The following is a 22,425-nucleotide window of genomic DNA, read 5'->3' as shown; positions in this document are numbered from 1 at the left end:
ACTTACATGAGAAAATATACTCATACAATAATAAATTGTATTACTATAGTAAAGAGAGTGCAACAGCAGGAAAGAAACAGAAAACTTATCAGATAAACTGCAATGAAATTAAAAACAAGAAAGATAAAAACGACAATGAATAATCGTTCATCGAAACCTCTAATTCAACAAATAACACACAAATCTATAATTTAGATATAATAGTTATATATTAAAAAAATGTCTATTTCAATTAATTTAACTTATTTTCTGACGTTCATAAGTGTACTTGTTTAACTATATAGAATTAAGTTATTTTGAGTTTATGTTTATCGTGACATCGTTATAATAATAATGAATAAATAGAAAATTAAAACAAATATAAACAGTCTGATCAATGTTAGATATTTGTTATTTTAGTAAGTGTGACTATAACAAATAATTTCACAGGAACTCTATACGTTTTATATCACGTAATCCTTGCTGGAATGGTGGAGCCGCGAGAGTTAATAGATTCAATAATTCATCGAGATGCGAAAAGCAATAGATAGGACGATTGATGGCACTTGTATCGAGTCAGGAGAAATTTACGACATCGCAAACACTAATTATAGCAATCATGGAGTTGTCTCTGCTGAATATCGATTTCACCTTGCAAAAAAGAGTATTTTCACAAAAGTAACTGTTACTGAATGTTTACTTTTAACATTCCACTGAATACCGTTTGATTTATTAGATGGCCCGATTTTTTACGCCACTCGCAATCAAAAACGAGTTACAGATTTAGTTGATTCGATTCGGCTTCGAATTGTAAGTGACAAATTTTATGAGAAATATCTATTGGGAATGGCTTTGATCGCTTCACTGACTACGATTTAACAAGTCAAATCAAGATTGATTTTTTACAAAACCAACGAAGTCTTTTTGGTTTTTGCGAACCATTATTTACGCTTGTGGTTGATAACGTGGCGTCAAATCATCGGCGGTTTGGAGCTTAATCGCCTTGAACTCAAAAGTGCCTTTTTAGGGACAATGCGAACAACAGAACTAATTTATTTTGGAAAGTGGTCGCTACCGAAGTTGCAGACGAAAATATTCGGTATAAACGCGCCGTTACTAATTATTTATCCTTAAAAAACTGTTGAAATTGAATCTAAACATTTGTCTCTTAACGAATCGTGTCGCGGCGGCGTCTACACAAAGCGGGATGATTCGGCGATTCCGTTCCATTTTCAAATGCTCGCTGCCCATTCGTTCCCTCGGCTACGCCTACCCAATAAATTAGATGCCTGGCGTAGAACGCATAGTTACAAAGTACAAACTAATGAAATCTCGAAAAGATCTCAACCCATTTTCTTAACAACTTTTCCGAGAGAACAATCGCCTTCAAAGATTTTACCCTAAGAAATAATTCTGTTAATAACGCTCAGCGCTCGCGCGGGTATGTTATGCAACCATAGGAATTTCATTAGATACACACGCGTCTGTTTGTTAAGGCGTTTTCCATTGCTAAAAGTTTCTTGAGGCGGGTATAATTCCTTTGTTTGTTCTCGGGGTGGCGCTCCCACCTCACCCACTACGTTTTCTAAGTCATCGGCTCCAATTATGCCCCTTTGTAGGTTTTGATATGTAAATTCGCGATTTTATTAAACAAACCATGATGCCATTGGAGGGCAGCGAAGCGGATTAATAGCTTCTCAGATTTGTGTAATCGCTTTCTCCTTAGATAAGATCAAGACGCGAGGGATCTATTTGTTGTTCAGTTAACCTTCTTAGCAAGTGCGATTGTTTCATACTTAATTAAATTCTCAATTGGGATAATCCTTTGAGTTATTTAAATTTTATTGACACTTGCTAAGCCACTTTAGCGAGAGCAACATAATCATTTCATGAACACGAACATCTTACAGCAACAAATGTGAGATTATAATCTTGTTAGTCATTCGTCCTCTATAGCAAACGTCACCGTACTATGTACATGGTACAGTACCAAAAAAGTTTATACATACATAATTTATCTGAATAAAAGACATTCATTCTGAAGAAATGTATAGAAGGATTGGGCAGACCTGGAAAAGTACTCACACAAGTGGTCACACTATGCCAATCTCATTAAAAAGGAAATTATCTAACATGTGTTTCACCAAAACAGCATGCATTCAACGCTTAGAAATTATTAATTCGGATTAATTTATATTAACAAGGAAATCAGCGCCTCTTCTGGTATTGTCTACCCTTAGGAATATAAATTGTCTATATTAAATATAAAATCCACATATAACCAGGCGTTATACGATAGGTCTAATTAAAGTTGTAATTTCGTTGAATGTTATGACTCCCCAAATTGATCCGCGCATAGATACATAAAACGGACATTACGATACAAACTACCCATTCGATTTAAGCTTAATTTTTACCCCAGCACTATTAATATTTTACCGAGCATCAGGCGAACGTTTGCGCCATATTACATCGCATAAATTAATAATCTCGTTCGCTTGTTTAACTGCGAATCAGATGAGTTTTATTGACAATTTGTTGGGAAAGTGCAATTTGCGGAATGGGCAGCGAGTGGCCGCGAGAGGTCGCTATATGGGGGAGACTAAACTGTTAACAATTTGAATTAGCTTTAATTAATCAAAGTTTTTCATGAGTACAATTTACATACGAGAACCGCAGTGTTGATTTCTATATATTTTTACTATAAGGTCATCAACAATATTTTTGCAAAAATAAATAATGGTTTGGCCGGAATTGGTGATAATTTTTTACTTCTTACTACTTTAGGCGCGTTAGGAAAAAAATATGAGAGTAAATTTTTACGATGCGCGCGCACACCGTCACAAAAAACCGACAACATGAAGTTACCTATAGTCATTTTAGTTTTTTTGTGATATTTAAATAAACTTTATTTAACTAGATAATGCGTCATAATAAAACTTTTAATACATAAAAACCGTTTTTCCATTGTTAGTGAGTCTGCAAACGTAGAATAAATTTTTTGTAAAGATATTTATCTTGTTACGCCAAAGAAGTATAACTACTAACGCGTGTACATAAGTATACACACATTTTTTGCTTCATCTATTTCATACATCTTTGTCATACCTTCGTCTCATTAAAATACAGTGTGATTTGTTTGTTTGTTATCGTTGGAATGATATTCCTTATAGAAATACTACTAGACACCTACCACTAACGTGAATCCCTTTATCGTTTGCACGTATGCTATACTAAAATCAATTAAGCTCCATAAATTGAGTAAGACAATCGTTAACTGCTCCATCGGCTGTCAGTAGATGCAAATGTTTCCATCGCATTACTGTAACTCAATAGTTGCACGAATGTACACAATTGCATTTGGGGTTGCATTGAGAACTATTGTGCAAACAGGGGCCTCTGTGCCTGCATGATCTATGGCATATACATTTACGCTTATTAACTTAGGTAATTTAGTGGCCTAATGGAGCACTATCGACTAGTTCACTTCGTGTGTAATGAAATAATTCTTTGGTATTGTAGACTTATGATAACGTTGAATCGTTTGGTGATATCATCACTTATTCATATTCTCGATCGTTCTAAGATAAGACGCATGAATTTCTTTTACTTAGTTGCGTACAAAAAATATCCAGAAAAAGTTTTGATTCCATATTCAAAAATTACTGCCACTTCTGCAGTGTAGAAGTGACGGGAAAAATAATAAAAATTATTTGTCAAGATGATATTATATTTATATATTCGATGCTTTAATAAACACGCTTGTTTTTGTTTATAATCCATTTAGCATTGTATAGAACAAATATCGTATGATATAGTCTTCTTAATTGTATTAACAATATTGTTTTGACACTTTTAAAATATATGACATACATAAAACTTTGTTTCGACTTTGAATACCTGTGTCATCTCAGCCGGAGTCACCTTTATAAGAAGTTTTATATAAGAAATTGCGACTATGACTTATTTGTCACCTTGTGTATGTTTAACATATGTATGAGCGAAACTCACTGTCGCCTCGAATTAACACACGCTTTTGTTATTGTTCAATTTGATTTCGCCGCTGGCTGCTTTATTATTTTAATGAGACTCAATTTTCAGGGATAATTGAATGGACGTTGCGCAGCCCTGATTATTATTATTTCATTTGATACCTAACTTTGGTGTCTATCGATATGACGTAACTATAGTAGTCACTTTATTTTATTTTACTAATACTATTTTATTAGAATGTCTAGTATTTCTGTTTTTAATCATACACTAGGTTACAAAACACTTAAACAACCGTGTTAAATGTATTTAATCATCTAAAAAGTGATCAATTCCACTTAGGGTTCTTCAAGAAGAAAACGTACTATTTCTTAAAAGGACAGCAATTGAGTGGTTCCATAGGCTTAACATCCGGTGAGCCTCCTGCCCGTTTGCCTCTTGTTCTATAAAACAAAATTATTTCAATTAAAAATTATAACACTAATACCTGTTGGCCGGAAAATTAAATGAAAAAAAAGCAAAATTCTAAAATCAGCGTAGTAAAAAAACATTACTAAAAACTAAGCTAAATAAAAAACTAACAGTTCCCACCGTACTATGACTAATTGGTAAAAAGACAACAAGTAAAACCGCCAATTTGAACCATTTATTTGCCGTCTAATGGGCATAGTTTTGTGTATAGTTAAAGTTGACACAGTGTCGCAATTTAATTAAAAGGGGGCGCTTTGATTCGCGCCATTCGAATGAAAGTAATAATGGAATTGTTTGATTATAATCTATATTTTCGCAAAAAGAGTATTATTTATGATTGGCGTACTTAATTAGTGCATAGTAATGGCAACACTGCTCTAGCCACTGATTCAGCTTGCGACTCTCACCCCTGAGGTCGCAGGTTCGATCCCAGTCTGTGCACCAATGGACTATCTGTCTATGTGCGTATTTAACATTCGAACCGTGAAGGTAGACATCGTGAGAAAACCGACTTGCCTAAGACCCAAAATATCGACGGCATGTGTCAGGCAGAGGAGGCTGATCATCTACTTACCTATTAGATTGACAAATGATCATGAAACAGATACAGAAATATGAGGCCCAGACCTAAAAAAAAATTGGTAACTAAAGTATTGGTAAATTAAACCGAAATAGAGGTATATAACGTAAATACTGATTATTAATCGTACATTAGGTACTACATTACATAACGTAGTTATCCCTGAAACGAAATCTAGACTATTAAGTCGATTTCTACTTAATGAGTCGATAAAACAGAATGATGGGCAACACGAGCGACCGCAGACCGCAGCACGCGACTTGAGGTCTGGCTGTGTCATCTACCATCACATCAATGTGGGTAAATATTATCGGTCTATATTTAAAACTAGACATTGAAAGTTACAGCATATGCGTCAATAGATGGCGTGATTTTAAATGACATAAAAAATCTAATTTTTATATGAATTATTGTGAACTCTTTTTATATTTTTGAGTGTTAATCTCATTAATTAATTATAAGGGGACGAATGGTATTTCAAATTTAACTTTTCGGTTTTTTAAAATTGAGTTAAGAAGTTGGTTAAAATACATATCTACAAATAATACTTTCATTTTATACGGAACAATGGTGCAAACGGAAAATATAATGTTGTCAAACTTACGTGTTAAATATAACAAACAATTCTTAGTTTTGACAGCCATTGCGTGACTAGTCTGCCTAATTAGCTTTTTTCTCCTTTAATTTAAAATAAATTGGTTATTTCTATTAACCTGTTATTGCTCTATTTATTTATGACTTCGAATATTATTACAAATATACTTATAAATACTTAATTGGAACGGGAGTGTGTAATATTGCATTTACCAAAATTATAAACAGTTAAATAATTACCAACAATTTACCGAGTATAACGTCACTTTTGATTACTGCTTATGACGACGACGAGACGTATGACTGTTGGTAGCTGATGACAGCTGACACATTACCGGAGACCTCTTTGTTATTACTCTGTATTGTCTATATCAAGAAAAAAAGAAATGTGAGGGCCGACAGTGATAGTGTCTTTGTATTTAATTTTTGCCTATGTTGCTTTAATCATATTTTTTACTTTCGAGCAAGAACCATACGCTCAGTCACCCCATATAACCTCAAATATATAAAATTTTATTCAATTATCAATTAAGATGAAATAAAATCGCAGACACTAACTTATTAACAGAGATTTTGTTTTCCCAAACATTCCATGTCCGAACATTGTCAGGTTTATTTACGTAAAAAGACGTTTAATTTGTTATATTTGCTGAAGATAAGGTGCTCTGATGCTGGGAACGGAAGTTGATGGCGTGACGTTCGAGATAATAGTGGATACAGTAGTTTCGATAAGGGTGTATTTAATTACTTAAAATATCCTGTAGACTAATCTATTACAAAATTTTATAAAGAAATATTTGTCATACAAAATGTTATTCAACTCTCAACCTTTCAACTTTGAGATATAGTATCTAACCTTTAGCCATTTCTTTTTTATTTATTGTATGTATGAGGAAAACTCCCTTTAAAATTACATTGGTAGTTAGGTCATCAAACGCCTCAAAAAACGGATTGAAGCTATGTATTATTATTATAAACTTATAATACATAGCTTCAAACAGATTAAAAAAGTGTTTTCTTGATGTGTAAAAGCTATGTTAACAAAACAGAACTTGAGATTAAAATAAATTAGAATTAAATTTTATAAATTGAATATCTACCATATAGTTTGTTTAAATTAAGAGAAATAGGTGATCATACCCGGATGTGGATGTAGAACAATTGATTCCCACATGTTTTAACAAAACAAAACAAAGCTAGAACACTGAAATAACAAATCGATTATGAAACGATGATAACGGTACAAGTAATAAGCTATAGAGGTTTCAACTCGCCCAAGAGCCACGATGTTAGTTCGGAGTAATTTTGATATAACAAAAAACATATCATATATTAATAGATGGTTTGTTTATTGTTTAAGTGGAGTTTTATGTTTAGAAAGACGTGTCCGCTCATCGTTTATCCCTTGGACGGATATAAGTCCGGATAGTTTCACTCAACGATCTAATATTTAATAGTTTTATGATGTATTATCAAAACAAATCTCTGTTACCGAAGTACATTTCGGATGCAGTTGTTGAATACACGGTTTTGATACTTTACACTGTGTGTGTACAAGTAATACTTAACATTTGTTAAAGGGTGTACTTTTACACTAGCTGCCCACTGACGTATTTTCAAATCAAGTTGATTCAGGCTCCTTCAAGAGCGTACCTATTATTAAAAGGCCGGCAACGCACTCGCGAACCCTCTGGCATTGAGAGTGTCCATGGGCGGTATCACTGAATATCAGATGAGCTTCCTGCAAAATTGCCCCCTATTCTAAAATATATGTGTTTGGGCTGCATGTAAGGTAGATTCACTTCAGATTTGTGTAGAAAGCATGGTGAACTGGAAACTCCAACAAAGGTGGCGAGAAGTTGTTCATCCTAAGCGGTTGGAATAACTTCGTTAGCGTGTTTCATGATGTATGTACGTACGTACGTGTACGTGTACGTCATCACAGTTAGTTAGTTATACAAGAGTGAGATATATGAAATATGTTTTTAATACAATTATCAATAAGTTCTGACTCTTGGCAAAAATCTTTGAGGATCTGATAAAGCTACACATTTAGCAAAAAAAAATTAAAATATCAAAACGATTCAATCAGCGTCTACCACAAATATACTCGATACAAAAGGACTTAGCGTGTTTTTTCTAGATATTTTATTATGAACTTCTGTTCAACATCCAGATGTTTGAGTCTGATCAAACAAAAGATTTTTCATTACTTCGTGTCAGATTGTAACTATTACATGTTTGATTTATGAATAATAGGTGTTTACTTTAAGATTCTTTACATTTGATATTCTACAATATTCTATTTTTATTGGTGACTATATAGGTTTTGAATTCAACAATATTTTTTGTCTTTAACATATTTATATTGCGTTTATTAATGTACCTACTAAATACAACATTATAACAACAATATACAAAAATCTTTTTTCAGTGCGGCAGTGTATTATACGGCAAACACACAGTTACATAGAAACAATTCTACGTATTAATAATAACTGTTTACTCTTAATAATTCGTTAACAATTACACTTGATCTTCTAACAATCATTTCCTTTATTACTTACATATAATAGTAACAGGATTTTATTCGTTTTTGGGAGGTCGCTCTGAGGACAAATAAAATATCGCCGGTTTCGAAGACAGTAATAAGTACTCGCAACTTTTTTATTAAGGGTCTTGAGTCTTTACTCATTAATAAGACCTTTACTGCTCCTCTTTCCTGCCATTTGCCGCGTTACATCTGCAGCGGATCCTTCTCCAGTCTGTCGATCCAGTTGTACCTGATTTGTAACAAAAAATAAATCAATGGCACTACAACGTTTTTAGGTTTGGGCCTCAGATTTCTGTATCTGTTTCATGATCATTTGCAAATGGAATAGGCAAGTAAGTGATCAGCCTTCTGTGCTTGACACAAGCCCTCGATTTTATTCTTATGGGTCTAAGACAAGCCGGTTTCCTCACGATGTTTTCCTTCACCGATGGAGCTAATGTTAAATGCGCACATAGAAAGAAAATCCATTTGTGCACAGCCGGGGTTCGAACCTACGATCTCTCGAGTTGAGAGTCGCATGCTGTAGCCTAATTAGAATAATTAAAACTAAAATAGTATGTTTATTATAAGTGTGTGTGTGAGATTTGAGAACTCTTTTAAGTAAAAAATAACTGTGTCGTGTTCCCAGCTCTTGCATAACAAAGTTAATATTTTTGAATTACAATTTTGATTTCTTTTTACCACAAATTCTTCTCGTAATGTATTGTTTATTATTTATGTTCATTAAGTGGTTAGAAGTTTAAACTAAAACACTATTTATTTTGAATGAAACCGATGAAGTATTAGCCATATGTGAATAACTATTTTTAATATACAAATAACCTTTTAAATGAACAATTTGAGTTTCACGTGTTAATGGTTGGTGATGAATGATCCTTTTTTGTGATGTGACTCAGCGGTATTAGAATTAATTTTGAAATCGACTATGGCAGGTAATTTTTAAATTCTAAAAAGGCTTCAAAACGGTAGCAAACCGCAAATACCGTAACAAATATACAATGGTTAGGTTGGACGCGGCGGAGCTTGGTGGCGCCATCTGCAATTTTTACACCAATTTGCGAAATGATTAGTTTTCGCTTTGAGCTATTGTCATATGTAGGAACGATTATTTTTCTCTAATTATTAACAAACTGTTTAAGCGAATGTTTTATTTATGCAATATCCTTATAGACGATTGAATCATGTTCCACAACTGAGCGTTTTTAAGGCAGTTTCTGCCGCCCACCACCACTACCCATAAAGTTATTTTGAACCAATTCGACTTACGAATCTTCAAGAAAAGAGCGTACCAATTCTTAAAAGGCCGGCAACGGACTTGCGAGCCCTCTGGAATTGAAACTACATTAGGTAGTAAACATCAGGCCTCCTCCTCCTGTTCGATATTTGATGAAATTAATAATAAGCGCAGGTGGAAACAAATAATTATTTATATATAATTAAAACGTCTGCTTAAAATTAATGTAGTATAGTATAGTAAAGAGTTTAAAACTTCTGTTCATCTTGGCTATAATAATCACATCTTATGTGATCTACACGACTGAGTTTTGTAGCTGCTTAATGGTCCGTAGAATCAGTTTCCGCACTTAGACGCTTACCTTAGTCCTTAGTCCTGGCTACCTCAGTCAGCCTAGCTCTTTCCAGAGTCACAAAAGTCTCCTGAACACCTTGTAGGCTTCACGGAGTGACCTTACTGCTCCGAGGATTTCTGTACGTTGGTTAGACACAGCCACGCATTTCAGGACTACGTGGGTGACTGATTTCTCTGCGCTGAAACAGCCTCTCCGCATGGGGATGTCTGTCACACCCGTAATTGTGTAAAGTTTTGTAGCTGGTTAAACTATGTTTGTTTTGGCGTCAAATATGGCTCACTGTCTTTTATTTTTATACCAATATAGTATATAGCTGGCTGTTCTAGACTGATATAAAATTCAATACTGTTGAAAAGTAATTTCATTTCAATTCGAAATTAAGGGCGCATAGGGGCGTAACGGTCAGTCGTCCAGAAATTGTACAATTTCATTTAACAAAACAGAGCGTCGATTTACAATGGCGACGTCCGAACCACGGTCGTCAAAGTGAACAAAACGTGCCAAACGCAAACGAAAAGTGGAAAATGAAACGTCACAAAGAGAAATTAATATTTTTGCCGATACAATTTTAAATGTGCAAATGTTGTATTAATAAAAAAATTACGCAAAACGAACGGACTTTGAAAAAAATATTTTTGCCTCTTTACAAATATATGATGATAGGCATTCGCAAGTGTTTCAACTTTGTAGCAAATAATATTATAATCGTGCCTGGATTAACAGGTATTAGAAATTCCATTAATTTTTTGTATGTAACGGGAGCAAACGGGCAGGAGGCGTACCTGATGTTAAGTGATACCGCCAGTGGACATTGCCGGATCGCTCGGATGTACGTGGCCGGCCTTTATTTTATATTAGTTTTATGTAATTGAAGTAGGTATAGTATATTTCTTCTCGTGTGTGTATCTTTTGCAAACATAGATGATTGTTATAATATATTTTTTACATCGTATACTTTGTGATTTACGCAGTCGTAGTACAGAAACATCGAGTCTTTGTTTAAAAATCGTAGAATTTTAAAAGATAAAAATAATATGCCAGACCCTATTACCGACGACAATAGGATAACGACAAAAGAAAATTGGAAGATGGCTCTTTGGCAGAGGATAATGTTACAGTGATATTACGCTAATATACATTTAAATACCAATTATGATAAAAGTAATAAATACAACAAGGAATTTTTCCCTACATTTTTACGTAATAGGCTTCTAACATTGTTTTATAATATTTTAGTTTCAGGCCTTCCTTACTCTTTAATTTAAAAAATTACGTGTTAATTCGATCGGCAATTGTTTTTTGTTGACAATTACAATCTAGTCAACGATATCTATTATATAATGTATATGATAACTTTCATAGCTTAAATTAATAGTTTATGGTTAAAATAAATCAATGACGCTACAACGTTTTTAGGCCTCAGATTCTGTATCTGTTTCATAATCATCTGTTAATCGAATAGGCAAGTAGGTGATAAGCCTTCTGTGCCTGACGCACGCCGTCGACTTATTGGGTGAAAGCTGGTTTCCTCACGATGTTTTCCATCACCGTTTGAGCTAATGTTAAATGCGCACATAGAAAGAAAATCCATTGGTTCACAGCCGGGGATCGAACGTACGACCTGAGGGATGAGAGTCGCATGCTAAAGCCACTAGGCCAACACTGCAAGTTTAACGTTAACCAACAATATATAATAAATGATATAAAAAAGTTTTGTTAAGCTAAAAACAAATAATATGTTTCTCGTATAACCAAAAGCAATGTTATTGGATACATATCGAAATGTAGGGTACGTAGAAGACTTTAGAAAGCAAAATTTAATTTATAACTCTTTGATATTAAACCTTTGATACAAAACAATGAAGTATCGAAACAACCAAACGTAAAATCCACTCTTTCTGACGGTGACGTCTTTTAGTCGAGTTTCCTTTGTAATTAAATATTGAAATTAAGAAATGAACAGCCGCTAATTACAAGAGCTTGTCCCTTGGGGGCTGATTATTTTGCCCCACCATTTGTAGAAAGGGCTCCCTTGTAATATTATATTAATAGGTTATCCTTGTTACATTTCTATGTTTTAAAGTATTTTACGATTTAGAAATATTATTTACAAATTAATTTGAATTATACATACATGAACTGTTATCTAATAAACTTTTTGATTTACGTTTATATTCTTAAAGCCTGGAAGACATCCCATATAAAGGTTAGGACTTTTTTGTTTATTGAATTTTTATGTTTTTTAATTCCTATGTACCTAAGAATACCAAACTGCATCCGGCATCCGTTCCACAACTGAGCGATTTTTAAGGCTGTTTCTGCTGCACACCACCACTATTTGGTACCAGCAAGAGTTAAGTAGTATTTTTAAGCCAATTCTAATTAGAGAGCGTAAATTTTTTTAAAGGCCGGCAACGCACTCGCAAGGATCTGCCCGTTAGCCCTTTGTTCTATAAATGAAAAGAAACCTAGACTATGCTATGTGTATTTGTACGTGAAATATAAAATAACGTATATATCCTTTAAATGTACAAAGTTTGATAAAAGTTTGCTCTGTGGGTAGAAGCAAAAAATGTAGTCACCATAGAGGCCACATAAATCCAATATTTGGACATTTCAATTATCACGTGGCGTGTTCACGTTCGTGCCAGCAGTAATAAAAATGTTAAAAAATAATTATCGCCCATTTCATCTTATATAGTAAAAGACTCAACTCGATACAATCGCTGATAAAAAGCTTTTGTAATTCGAAGTTGTAATAAGCTGATCTCAAAATGTCTGTATTAACTGTCTCGAATCAAATGAGTTTAATATCAAATATAATTAGTTTTGTAAAGTACTTCGAATAAATTGAAATGTTGCTACCGATGGATGGAAAAAAGCCCACAGCGAGGTTCCATACAAAAAAAGCATATGTACAGTAAAATATTTTTAGAGCAGCATTGTGTTGAAAACATCGATATGCTTTAATATAAATACATTATTCCAACATACAAATATATACTACATACAATATTCTTAACCTACATAATAATTAAAATTAGATATAACTAAATATTCTTCATGTTTGTTTAGTTGTATGCAGACGAAAGTTCCTTTATAAGGATTCATTATTGATATAGAATCCATACATCTCCCATTTACAATTCCTCGTTGAAATAGGATTAACGGTGATGCATATTCATAATTGATTTGCGTGAAACAAAACGTATAGGGCTACCAAGCACTGAAAATTCTGTTTTACCCGAGGGACAGGTAACATTAGGAGAACATCTTGCTCCATCAGAACAAGAAATAATTGTAAAGCCAAATTACGGTCGCAAAACTTTTCCACCCCAAAGAATTTTTTATTTAATTTTTATTTTTACGACATGCTTACGCGGCTTTGCTTTCACATTTTATTGTTATGTCCGATGTGCCCTCTAATTTTTGGCTTCAATTAGATTTTTGTTTCGCTTTATTAGAACATTGTTTTTAATGATTCTGTGTTCTAAATGTTCAAACTAAATTAACGTATCTCTCTTTCTTCCTCAGGTACTTCTCTAAGTAGGTATTGTATTAATCGAGGAATGAAACCCGCTTGAACCGGAACTCGTTTAGAAAATAGAGCAACGCTTTTTATAACCGAATTCATTTATCATGTTTGTAGTGAACCCAAGACAAACTGCTACTGCGTTTGAGTTTACCGTAGATAAGATTAGGTCGGTTTGTTTTACCTTGTCTACCGAATCCTGAGCCATTTTTAAGACAGAGCTCCATTGTTTGACGTGTTTCCTACTTCACCGAAATTCATATTTAAATCCTTCTCAACGGTTTCCTGTCGCCTTGTTATTGTTAAAAATACAGTCCCGCTTAATGAAAGCTATCATTAAAATCGATACAGTAAACAATCGTAAATGAATTTGAAAATAGAACACCTTAATATTTGTCTCATCTTTCAGCTTTATTAACATCGTGTCCATAGACAGGATGTACTTCACTAACTGATTTAAAGTCTAATTTAATGCGTAAACATTCCCAGACGGTAGTGCACCGTAAATAATTACATGAAACGGGAACAAAAAATTTATAAACATATTATGACTATTAGGTAGATAGGCTGTCAACACCTCGTGTTTGGACTTTTACAAGCATGTGTTTAAAAATTATGGAAAGGCTTGGCTTGGCTTTACCGCTTGGTTGTATATTCTGTGGGGAAATATCCGAAATCTTTTGTGATTTGATCTGTGACATGAATGATGAATATTGCTTAGCAAATATAACAAAAAGCAAAACTATCGGCGGTGTCTATTTCACTAGGGTTGGGTTTGATATGCCAATACTATTTTGGTTGCAATTTAATGTTATTGTGTTTGAAAAAATGTTTGATGAAATAAATATTAAAGATAATACTATATTAATATAAGAGACGCGCGATAGAAACCAGTGGAAACAAATGGTACGGTTACTGAAGATACTACGGGGTTAATTCATTAGTTAATTCAAAATTAACATTTAGTTAAAAAGTAATAAATAGTTATGTTGTTACAGTATTCAAAGTTTTTTTTTGATTAAATAAATATATTTATACTATATTATTAAATACTAAAAAACAAATAACTCAGGCACTTTCATATAAAATACTAACCATAAAGTATAAATAGTCATATATTAAAAGCACCTTCAAAGTGGGACGCATCTTATCAATGATTCCACATTGTCTTTAAGTAAATGGCGAACAGGAACATAATGGAAGGTTTGCGTGTTAAATTTCGATAGTATGCGAATAAATCGTTTGAAATCGTTCAGTAATAAATCGACTTTTTAATGGCAATTTATCTGAATGAGCTTCGGTGTTCCGATTACGGCTAAGTGGCGACAGGCGATGTCGGGAGGCACGCGTTATCGTTGACACTTTCTGTTTTGTTTTTTTTCCTCTGTTTATTATGGTATTGATGTGGCATTGTTCCATGATGGGGCAGTATATAAAAACTCTTTTGTATTAACGCGATAATCTGTGCTCGTGTAACTTCCGGTAGCAGTTGAGTTTATGGTAGCGACATCAGCTCTATGGATATTGAGATAATTTGCTTACAACAAATCATCAAAAGTTAGAGAGTACAGGAGCCGGTGTGAATAGAAAAACTTTCCAATTGCATAGCCTGTAGGGGACGGTTGTATTGGAGTTAATACGGGTAGTATTTCGTAGTAATTTTTTAAATAAATATTCACGGTATACGGTATACAAAATATCCAAACGAAATTATTTAACGAAAATAATTTTAATACATTACCAAAACTTCAATAGGGGTCAAAGATGTTCACTATACATCTACGCGTCCTTGGAAGCTATTGTCCACTATTACCAATATAACATTTCTGATAAGCCCCTTATCACTTGCAACGGAAAAAGAATCGTCAAAAGCAGACACGCCCTAAGCGTAACCGAAAACGAGTCGCACCGCAATCCAAGCTAATGGAGTGTCTCATAATGACGGTTGCTGACATAAAAATAAATAGCCGAGAGTCAGTTTCTGCGTAAGCCGATACTATGATAACAGCATCGCTCCCTCGATAATTGCCGAACTTGTTCCTCTGTACACGCGTTAACTTCGATATGTCATTACGGGATACCAATGTAATTGATCATGTAGCTGTTTTATCGTATTTGAATTTCGAACAAATTTCGTTTTTTAAGACACAATAATAGTTACAATACTGGTATTATGTTGTTTAATGAATACTTAATAAATCTGGATATTTTTTTGCTGCATCATTTTCCCTGTTATTTATGTAAATGAACTTACGTTCATTACTCAATACAATACATTCCAGTCAAATTCGGAATTCAACAATGTTTGTAACATGCGTCATATATTTTTTTTATTCTAAATTCAAAAATCACTGAATTTTGGCTCTTCCACAGAACTGCCATTGACTTCGAAATTTAAAATAAATACACATTCAAAATTCAAAATTCAAATCGCTTTGATTTGAACGCTAAAATTAAATTCGAAATTTAAAATAATAGTATCTCATTGGCAAAGAGATACCTGTATATACGTAGTTAATTGCCACAAAGGAACCTTGCTAGGCACAATAGGCTTAAGCGCAAAGATTTAGGTGGTCATATATTGCGTTGACCATAGACTATTACATGTCCATAAATCACGGATGGGAAAACAATAAGCGTGAAATTGTGGAAACGGAGGATGCATTAAATCTTAGGGGAGTGAAATAAATAAAAATAAATCTGATGCTACCCTCGCGAGAACTTGATTTATTAGATAAGTCCGTTAAGAAATGCCTGAGATACTGTAAAATGCAATTTATGTTATTAATTAACGTTTTGTTTTAAATGATAATTTTATTGGATTGTAGCTTTTGCGATTATTTATTATTTAGGCTTTATGGCTCGTATTCTTGAACGTATCTCAAGTCACGAACATGTATTTTGCACAAAAATGTTAAACTTGACAGTTTGACAGATGATATAAGATTTGAGTCGGAATCACGTTTGAGAATACGGATTTAGCGACATATATAATTATTACATTTTTTAAATAAGATATAAAAATCTTAATAAAATTTTTGTACTGCGTTTTGCATGTGTATGTTAGTATGTATGAAAAGTGTACCGTCTTAAACGGCAGTAACGTGCTACTATGTCCGCAGCTCCAGACCGGGTCGACCACCGAAACGAGCCTCCGGAGTTGGTCTTTCGCTGGCCGCTTCGCCCTTCCCAGGACATCCTTTCAAGAAGCACCGTCTAGAGAATGGAGACTATTCACCTTATGAAAATGGTCATATGAGTGGTAAGTCAATAAAAACATAAATATCTCTTAAATTTGGAACATAGATAAAAAAATAATACAAACTTTTTAGTGCAATTTGTTAAAGACGTGTCACACACACATCGACCAGTTACCTCGCGAATCAACTACTATAAGTTTAGACAGTCTTCGAAATAAAAAATAATTCGTTAATATCTGTGAAAAAATACCTGGAGGACTTAATGATTCTCTGTCCTTATAATTATGACTTTTTATGTTTCATAGTAACCACCTCTTTTATTTAAATATTTAGAACTGTAATTGACATTAATTCCTCCCAACCCAACTATGGACCTGTCACGTTAATTTAATTGACATTAATTCTTCCTATGTACCTGTCATTAACAAACGCATTTTTTTACTTTAATGTAGTCTGTGGTATAACAAGATAACATCGCGTTTCAACACGCCCCGGATAGGCGTTGGATCAGCGTAGGCCGAAACCCTGATCCCGTATACAAATTACACAAATACAAAATTATCCCAAACGCAGAAAAGGGAATAAAGTGATTAAATAGAGCTCAGCGCAAGACGGCTGGCAATCAATCATTTTTGTCGCTCATGCTTTGTTTATCATTTGTTTATATCCCGTTTTCTCCTATGGGTTACGAATGTGCCCTCTCCCTCTGCTGAAGTGTCGTGCCAGACAAGGGAGCAATTACATTCGTGATCTTGCATAAGCGGCACTTGCTTATCACGCTCTGCCGCATTTGACTTTGAGTATCGCTTTTTTCCCTAAAATTTGCAATTCGAAACACTCTCGCAAGTGAAAAAAAGATTTTTCCCTGTTCCATGCATTTCAAGTGTGAATGTAATTTTGTACAGGTTTTGTTTAAGCAGGGTTGGTTTCGGTGTGCTATTCTAATCCCTGAGTTTGATGGTTTCTAAATAAATTCTATATTTCTTATGTTATCTTACGAACTTTGCAGCCTATTCTTTGCGCATATTCACTCGGTAAGGTTAAGGAGAAGTCGAATATGTGATCTGATCATCTTGTCTAGAATAAATAATAATCACGAAACGGATACATCTGAGGCTCAAACCTAAAAGGTTGTAACGGCACTGGTTGTTTTAAATGCAGAATGTTCATATATAACTATATATAAACTAATACTTCAGCTGGCAAACCGGTTTAGTAGAAATAAATTATTAAATATATATATATAAAATTTTCCTGACTTAGATAGTAAGTAATTACACAAAACAACATATAAGAAATATATGAATAAAATTACAAAAACAATAATGTAGCTTATAATATCAATTTATAATTAAATTCGTGCCCGATTCAAATTTCTACTTTACGGAGCTGACGTTAAGCCAATATTATTTTGACGAGTCGTTGACAGTGGTTTACAGTTGATGAAACACACGGCACAAACACGCCAAGAAAATCCGTGTACTCACAAGACACACACACTCAGGCGGTGACTGTGTGGGTGGCCCATTTTCACCCCGTGAAATAATAGGATAGGAAAACATCGGAGAATATAATCCTTCGAAGGTTGAGTGGAATAGGAATATGAAAGGGACGCGTCAGCCCACGTGCGTTGAAAGGGTTATCTGTAGATGTTAAATCAAAATTGTTCATTCCGTTTTGATAAGATCGAATAAATGTTAATGAAAGCTTTAGGAACAGTTTTCCGTGGATTCGTTGACATTTGATAATACTAAGTTATATTATATACTTTGTTTATTGTGTAATAATAATAAAAAAGTATTTATTGTATAATAATAATAATAAAAAAATAAATAAAAAAAACTATCTTCAGTCGTCTTAGGCTTGTGTGATAGACTAACAGGATATATACAAGAAAATATATTTAAAAAATACAATACTGAACTTAAAACTACACTAAAATATAGAAATACATATACATATTAAAAAATAACATATTAAAATTATTTATATTAAGTATGGAGACACTTACAGACGAAGGGAACAGGAAAGAGAGGAACACAATCAGAAGAAGTTTACAATTGTGGTGGAAATAGAAGCTGGACACAGTTTTGTGTCCACTGTCGTGTATGTAAAACTTATTTACCAAGACCAATGACACTTCCAGAAAATTGTCTAAGACGATCTTGATAATAATAGTAATTAAAATTGATAAGCATATACTTTTAATTTAAATTTGACTGGCAGCATTTTCTCGCTGTATTGCGATACTTATTTGTTGAGCGAGGAAAGCACCAGCTCTGGGGTCACTGGTACTATCTACCAGGCGCCAAAACCTTTAATTAGTGCCTGTGTACTTAAACTCCACGGCCCAAGAGTCTCTACTCCAAAGGAAACAAAGCCATAGTTAGAAAACTCTTGGGCCGTAGGGTTCAATTACACATTCCCTCGCTGTATTGTATTAAATATGTATTTAAATTTAAAAACACTCGCATTTTATAATCGTCAGCAATCTGTGCGTCTAGTATGAAAAATTCACATTGCTAATAAGACCACTTCTTCACTACAGCAACGTACCTATAGCAAGAATTACAATCTGAGGCTAACAGTACGAGAACTGAGATGAAGATTCAAACCATAAATAGTTTAGTTTGAAAAAACTGTACACACAACGGCAATTCGGGTCGTCACGGCTTCTAAGGCGAATGAACGTGAATTTATATACATTGTATATCAGTAAGAAATATATTATTTAGTCGTAATTAGTATTGATGTCTTGTAGACGAATCAATGGAGATGACGTGATGATTATAATTACAGGCTGGTACATTATTTTCCGTTACACAACGGGGGATAATGTACGCATTATAACATTAACAGGGGTTATTGAATTCTGTTACTGATGTAAGGATTTGCCTGTTTGTTAGGGGTGATGGATCAGTCAATTTGAGATTCACACCGTTTGTTTGAAACGATGTGATTTCTTACAATAACTTGACAATTCGTTTTAGCGTGGCTGGAGACAATGAATTGAAAAAATGTGGAGGGAATTAAGTTTTATTTCTTAAAGCTTAAAACAAAACATACATTGTTAGGGATGGGCCTTACCGTTTGCGAACTTACTGGTAGTACTAGTAATAAATCAATTATTATACCACACTTAATCTAAAATTAAAAAACCATGAAATACAAAAATTTGGTTGAGCAGGACAGGATATGTTTAAGAAGTGTTTATGACGCAGAATGATTGTATGTAACACAAGAAATTTTAGTCCAGAAATGTAGATCAAAAAATCCCTAGTAAAAAAAATATAAACATAGGTATTAAAAATATTTCGTAATTCAAAAAATATCAAAGGAACTTGTGTTAATTAATATAATATATTTTCCTGTGCTTTTTTTATTTGTATTTAATTATACTAGACATAGTATACAAAGTCAAACTTGAAAAATTTAAAAATGTCATACCCTCATTTTGGAAAAAAAATTGTCGTCGTCACTTGACAGTAAAAGTAATTACAAAAGAAAATCGTCGTTACTTGACAGAAACCTACTATATTGTAAATTTTCCATAACCTAAGATATAATTAAACAAGACATCCGTGTTCGTGAGGGTAGTCATTGTATCGAAATAGTTTTTATTCGCGAACGAAATAATACATATTGAAGTCAGCATACAATGATTTAAACATCAAGCAATTGCTGGTAATCAAACAAATTACTAAATACCATATGAGGAAACGGGCAACAATGAGCGTGGTGGCAACAATAATTAAACGCCCAAGTGATTTGGAACGACGTATAGTCTAGGAGCTGATGGACAATTGTTTGTATCACTTATAAAATGTGCTTTAGACGGAATTTGAAGTTCGTGAATTACACAGCGCTACAAGCTCTTTAGGTCCTCAGATTTGGATTTGGGTCTTAGGCAATCTAGTTTATTCATGATGTTTTCCTTCACCGTTCGAGGATTATCTTAGAGACGAGAATCGCACGTTGGGGCTTCAACATTGCTACAATATGCATTTACGATTGGTCATGGAAAACGGCAGCCTTGGGCTTTTCCAATCCGTTTCAATTTTATTTCAGTCAGGCCATATTGTCGTGGCCAATATAGTGTTATTTGTTTGATAATTTTAAATAAAAAGTAACAATAGTGTCGACAGAATAAAAGATCGTCGTATCTAAACAAAATATCTCTCATACTGAAAGAATTAAAAATTCATTATGGATGCATAGCATCGTTGTTACATTGTATACAAGTAAATATTTGTTTTTTTTATGTATTTATTTATTTCGTTATCCTACAGCTAACACAAATTATACGTAACAACCAAACAATTATTCTAAAGATATAGCCAACGATGAAATACATAATACACAAAAAGGTTCAAACATTTACAAAGGGCAAACAATTAGCTATTATTAATAACTAAGTATTACCTATTTCGGCTGTGTTGTGTAATCGTGTATGTGGTGTTTATATTTTTAAATGGTTATCAAGGCAGAAATGTACTTACTATTATAATTGATAAGGCAGATGACGTCATAAATATGTATATGTCAGCTCTTAGACTAAAAACCAAACAAATAATTTGTGAAGACAACGATATTTTTGAATTGCATTTAGAAATGTATCGATACGTACTTGACAATACTAAAAAACCATGCAGTAAATACAAATATTATGCACTTCTTACAGAAGTATTATTTTGTCTCTTTCTCTCAGAGTGATATTCACCGCGATGAAAAGAGACGGTCGAAACGTTTTTTAATGAATCTATAGTTGAGTTACTTATTTCAGAAGAGGGTAATTTAAGTTAATTTCCCGTCTATAATGATCATCATGTCTAGTGTAAGAATTACAATAAAATTGCTTTAACATATTACTCACACCTTTGCACTTCAGGGTCGAGACACTCATTTTATTTTTTGCGATGTTCAAGCATAACAGAGGAATTTCTTTTAATTAGCAATACCGGCGCATTTGAATGCCAACACCCTCGACATTTTTGGTATGTAATTGTTTGTAATTTTTAAACAAGGTAATATATTTTTAGTACCTTACAAGGCGCGTTTAATAAAACGACCCAGTTCTTGAATCAAATTATTTAAAAAAAATAGTGCAATGAATCTTCTATTAATCTTATCTGTTAAAATTATTATGGTTATTAATTGATATTGTTTTGAGAGCTTCTTTTTATTTGTTAAAAAACAATCCGCTTTGATATCTATGACTTGAATACTCTCAGTTCGAAATTTGAAATTTGGCGCCTTACCACAGAGTCGATAGATTATAGTAATAAATCAAATTGGTCTTTTAAGTATTCATTTGAATTTCGAACATTTCGCATTTCTACCATTCGAATACATTCAGCCCGTACTACTCGTCTTGACCATAAAGTAGGACTAACGAGACTCTGTAGCGCATGTTCAAGTGTGAAGATAGCGATCTCAGTTCACGGGCTAATGCTATTACCTTTCTTCTCCTAATGTAAGCTTAGATCCTAATGATATTTATTCGACAACTTTGTGTTGTGCATTCACCGTTCTCCTGGTATTTATTATTGATGAAGAATTTTTAATTATAATAATAATTGTAAGAACATATGAGATTGTATTTTTTATTAGAACCAAATTTAAAATGTATTTGTCATAGTTATGTGGCACTGCACGTTACGTAACACCTGAATGTCCTGAGTTCGATTCCCATTGAAAAACCTTGTTTTGTATTGGCTGATAATTGAGCAACTCGTGGACACACGTGTATAAGATAATAAAATATATAATACTCTATCTAAGATTATAAATAACTACTAATAACTACTCGGCTAATATTTTTATGGGGATAAAAAATAATGTGTCCTGTACACTTAGAGGTATGATTTAATTTGAATTTATGTGTGATTAGTGGAATTATCCAGGACAATTTTATAAGGTAATGAGTTTTAGTTATA

The 22,425-nt window shown here is 33.4% G+C and overlaps 1 protein-coding gene and 1 long non-coding RNA gene across 4 annotated transcripts in view; one reads left to right on the top strand and one right to left on the bottom strand.

Annotated features, from left to right (window-relative positions):
* Positions 1-22,425, top strand: part of LOC123717444 (dachshund homolog 2) — a 133,670-nt gene that overhangs the window by 38,048 nt on the left and 73,197 nt on the right. For 2 of the 3 annotated variants that reach the window (XM_045673431.1, XM_045673430.1), the window contains one exon: positions 16,412-16,551. In XM_045673431.1, coding sequence (XP_045529387.1) covers positions 16,412-16,551 — 140 coding nt within the window. The remainder of the gene's footprint in view (positions 1-16,411; positions 16,552-22,425) is intronic. The other variant, XM_045673432.1, reaches the window with a different exon arrangement.
* On the bottom strand, positions 4,261-5,760 carry LOC123717445. The gene is made up of 2 exons (XR_006754817.1): positions 5,625-5,760; positions 4,261-4,412 (listed from the first exon to the last, which is right to left on the bottom strand). It is a non-coding gene; the product is annotated as an uncharacterized LOC123717445 (long non-coding RNA).

The sequence above is a fragment of the Pieris brassicae genome, chromosome 12 (genome assembly GCF_905147105.1).
Source record: "Pieris brassicae chromosome 12, ilPieBrab1.1, whole genome shotgun sequence".
In the NCBI taxonomy this organism is placed as follows: Eukaryota; Metazoa; Arthropoda; class Insecta; order Lepidoptera; family Pieridae; genus Pieris; species Pieris brassicae.
The sequence above is the reverse complement of the archived record's forward strand: the minus strand, read 5'-3'. Positions and strand labels throughout refer to the sequence as shown.